The sequence below is a fragment of the Haemaphysalis longicornis genome, unplaced genomic scaffold (genome assembly GCF_048455015.1).
Source record: "Haemaphysalis longicornis isolate Haplotype H1 unplaced genomic scaffold, Haemaphysalis longicornis Haplotype H1 scaffold_7, whole genome shotgun sequence".
Taxonomy (NCBI): Eukaryota; Metazoa; Arthropoda; class Arachnida; order Ixodida; family Ixodidae; genus Haemaphysalis; species Haemaphysalis longicornis.
In genome coordinates, this window is record NW_027526422.1 from 82,362,918 (window position 1) to 82,367,160 (window position 4,243).

At 56.4% G+C, this 4,243-nt stretch overlaps 1 protein-coding gene across 1 annotated transcript; it reads right to left on the bottom strand.

The window, feature by feature from the left end:
* Positions 1-254: 254 nt before the first annotated feature.
* Positions 255-2,371, bottom strand: LOC144144538 (uncharacterized). The gene has a single exon (XM_077676041.1). The coding sequence runs from the start codon at positions 2,028-2,030 to the stop codon at positions 537-539; it is 1,494 nt and encodes a 497-aa protein (XP_077532167.1). The 5' UTR covers positions 2,031-2,371; the 3' UTR covers positions 255-536.
* Between the last annotated feature and the right edge of the window lie 1,872 nt (positions 2,372-4,243).

The window sequence follows — 4,243 nt, forward strand, 5'->3', positions numbered from 1 at the left end:
TCCCGAACGTGGAGGTACCCTCACATGGTCATCTAGAACTCGTGCCGTCGTGAATATCGGCCGCCGGTCTTCGGATGGCGCGACAGGTTTTCGAAGCGTCAGGCTGCTCTCACCAAGATCGATTATAGCACCGTACTCACACAGAAAGTCCATTCCGAGTATGACGTCTCTAGAACAGTTTTGCAGAACGACGAAATTCACAGGGCATGCCTCGCCATTAATTATAACACGAGCGGTACACTTTCCGATAGGTGCTATGAGATGTCCCCCGGCAGTCCGTATTTCAGGGCCATCCCACACAGTCGTCACTTTCCTAAGACGGCGTGAGAAGCTCCCGCTAAGGACGGAATAGTCTGCTCCAGTGTCGACGAGCGCAATGGCGTCGTAGCCGTCAATCATCACATTGAGGTTATTTGACACGGAAAAACGCATGCCGTGTTGAAGACCACCTTTACTTGACTCACTGCGTCCCACCGCCGCTGGAGGCTCTTCGCTAACTTTGCCGGCGGCAACCCCACCTCCCGGGGTTGCCGTGCCTAGTTTTCCCGCCGGGGCAGGGGAGAGGGGCTCTCACGGCGAAGTTGGCGAGCAGGAGACGCTGGGCGACGGGGTGACGGCGAACGGGATTCTCGGCGCTGAATCAGTGGCGGAGACGGCGGGCGGCGCAAATACTCGGCGATGTCCCGTGGATGCTGGCCGTATCTTGGACACGGGTCGTTCGGCCGATATCCGCGGAGTCCAAGTTCGCGGTAGGGGCAGTGGCGGTAGACATGATTGGCCTCTCCACAGTGGAAACACAAAGGTTGGTTGTCGGCCGTCCTCCACACGTCGCTTTTCCGGGGGCCGCGATGGGTTGTGGGTGCGTATTGTTGCGATGGTGGTTCCCGTCGTGTTGGAGCCAGGTATTGGCGAGGAATTGCGGGAGGTGAATTTTGGACTACGGCTGCATACGTCAAGGCTGGCTGCTCAGGGACAACCTGGACAGGGGGTTCTGGCACAAGCGAGCGTCGCATTTCCTGCCGAACGACTTCCGCGATGGAAACGGATGCTGCGCGTTCAGACGATGGAAGCATCTTCGTCAATTCTTCCCGAATGATGTCGCGAATTGTGTCTCTAGTGCGTTCGGTGCCGCCAGTGGTCACGTCCAGTCGACTATCGGCCACGGAAGCCACGCAGGGGACGGCGGCGTTAAGTTCTTCCCGGATGATGCTACGAATAATGTCGCGAAGATTTCCGGGCTCGGCGGCAAGCGTTTCACGGTGGTTGTGCGCCAGTGTAGTGACACTAGGGCCGCCAGTGAGCCTGTGATAGTGGCCAGCTCTTGCCTGTAGCGCCCTTTCAATGTTTGTTGCCTCAGTAACAAACTCACTCACTGTCGTTGGGGGATTACGAATGAGGCCACCAAAGATGTCACTCTTCACACCTTTCATAAGAGTTTGCAACTTCTTTTCTTCGCTGGCCCGGGGGTCGGCGCGGGCAATCAGGCGGAGCACTCCTTCCACGAAGCTGGTGACGGTTTCATTTGGACCTTGGACCCTTGTCTGAAGGAGATCCTCGGCACGCTGCCGTCGGTACGGGTTCGCAAATGCCCGCTTTAGGTCTTCTTTGAAGATTTCCCACGATGCAAGTGAAGCTTCGTGGTTTTCGTACCAAGACTTGGCAGTCTCTTCTAGTGAAAAGTAGACGTTCTCCAGGCATTGCTTCGGGGTCCATCCGTTGTGGCGGGCGACCCGTTCGTAATACTGGATCCAGTCTTCCACGTCTTCAAATGGCTCCCCACGGAAGGGCATCGGCGCCCGAGGGGCGATGGGCATGTAGATGATTTGCGGTGCACTGGCTTCCGTCTGCTGGCCTTGGGAAGTCATGACGAATTTGGCCTTCGTCCTCGTTCCGTCGTGCAAGAGTCCAAATTCGGGTGGTTGATTTTGTAGACGTCGACTTGTACGTGGCTGGTCCTGATCCAGGAAGACGCGCCGTCCGGGGCTCAGAATTGGGCTTGCTGCACGGCGTGTCGGAGGGGTACGCTGCATGGGTTGCGATTACCCCGCACCTCCACCAGTTTTGTCACGGATGACAAGACGACAGATGGATAGAGTAGGGCAAAACAACTGTTTTAATTAGGCGAACTTGTGCCCACCGAACTGAAGAAACACGAACAGGGAGGCCGCCGTCGAGAAAGAGAGAGCGCTCTTCCACTGCGAACGCGTTCCTCGTCGATTGCGCCCACGTGCGTCCGCGAGCTGTGCGCTGGACGCCACTCGGCACACTTGCGCGTCCTACCCGGCGCAGAATCTTCTCGAACGCGGTCGCATGACGCGGCGCTGTTCCGGTGGTCGCTGGCACTCCCTGCTCTTACTAAAAATGGAACGCTTTGTCGGAGCGTGTGGCAATATTATTAAGCGTATTGCTACAGCCTCAAGGACGGTATTCAAGGTGACAGGGTGGCATGCTAAGGATTTTCGGGCGATTATGGCCACACCGCCAGAAGAGTGTGTGCAGCCATCCCTGTCTTTCCTGTATACCAGGTAACTATTCAAGAAATTTGTGTGTTTGGAATTCAGATGTGTTTCCTGGACACACATTAAACTTGGCTGGTTGGCATGCAGAATCTCATGCACGTCGTCAAGATTATTCAGAAGGCCTCTGCAGTTCCACTGAACTATGTTTTCTCTTCCCATTATGATGTGATAGAGCTACTGGAGAGTGATTATGTAGGGTCTTTCGGGGCTTGCACTCTTGGGAGGGGCTTTCTGGCCTTCTCTACTGACCTGGACGTCGCAGCCCGTTCCTTCCGCTGCGATGAAAGCCGGAAGGGCTCGACGTCCATGTCGTCATCTGATGGCAAGGGGGTGCCCAGCGGACTGGGCCCCCTTGACGTGGTACCCTTTCGGGCGTTCTTTGCCTGCGCTGCCAGTGCCGAAGGCGTGGGGAGCACGACAGATGGCACAGGCAGTGAGGCAGGGGAGGGGGTCGCTGCGACTGCCTCCGTCTCCATCTCGTCCGGGCCCTTGCGTGTGCTTCGGGCCGGTGGAGAGGAGGAAACGGTGGGTGCAGCAGCATCCCCACCGGACGTGGATGCCACCACAGCCGCTGCTGGCTCAGCGAGCGGTGCGGAGGCGGGTTGGGCTGCAAGAGGCAACCCAGGGGGGGGCGGGGGCGGGACCAAGTCCGACTCTCGGTACTGGGTCCCCGCCGAAACAAGACGCCGCTCCGCCCCCCGGCGAGCTGCGTCGGCGTACCTCCCCAGGGGAAAAGAGGCGAACCTCTTCCGCGCCTCTGGGAAGGTGATGTTTTCAGTGATTTTGAGATTTATTATTTTCTTTTCCATCTGGAACTTTTCACACGTGCGGGAGTACGCAGCATGAGGTCCATGACAGTTGCTGCACATTAATTGTTGAGCCTGGCAGTTATCTGTATCATGATCTTGGGATGAACATTTTGCACACGTTGTTTTGCCGCGACAGGAGGTGGTGCCATGCCCGAACCGTTGGCACTTGAAACAGCGCCGCGGGTTCGGGATGTAAGGCCGGACAGAACAGTGAATGAAACCTGCTTTGATGGATTCGGGGAGTGTGGAACGGTCAAATGTCAAGATTATATGCTTTGTCATGATTTGCTTATCATCTCGCCGCATGGTGATGCGCCTCACTGCCATCACGCCCTCGCCTTTCAGACCTTCGAGCAGATCGGCTTCCGTCTCATTTATCAGATCTGGCTCAGAAATCACACCCTGAGAGCTATTGAGGCTACGGTGGGGTGTGACTCTGATGTCCAGATCTGCCATGCGATTCTGGGTAAGGAGGCTTGTGGCTTGCTGGTGAGTGTTCACCTCGACCAGAACTTCGCCGGTTCTCAGTTTCTTGGCTTGGAAAGACTTGCCAAGGATGCCTTCAAGGAATTTGGTGATAAGGAACACTGACTGGGAGGAGATGGGATTTGACTTGTCAAGAGATTCAACAATCAAGAAGCGCGGATAGTTATCTGGCTTTTGGGATGCAATTGTTGGCAAGGGTGGGAATGAAGCTTCGGTGCGGCCCCTTTTCGGGGGCCGATCACGTTTGGGGGGGGGGTTTGGAGAATGCCATATGATACATTGGGAAGCAGGGAGACGGGGGTACTTTCTTCTTTGACCTTACCCTGGTAGCCAAAGAGGTCCCGGAGCTCCCTGCCTGGTGAACAGACAGGGAGCCCATCCGCCGGAGCTTGACCTGGGCTCCGACGGCCACCGTTCATGGTTTCTAAC

Coding starts and splice junctions, on each gene's coding strand:
- LOC144144538 (XM_077676041.1), bottom strand. CDS start 2,030: ATGCAGCGTACCCCTCCGACACGCCGTGCAGCAAGCCCAATTCTGAGC.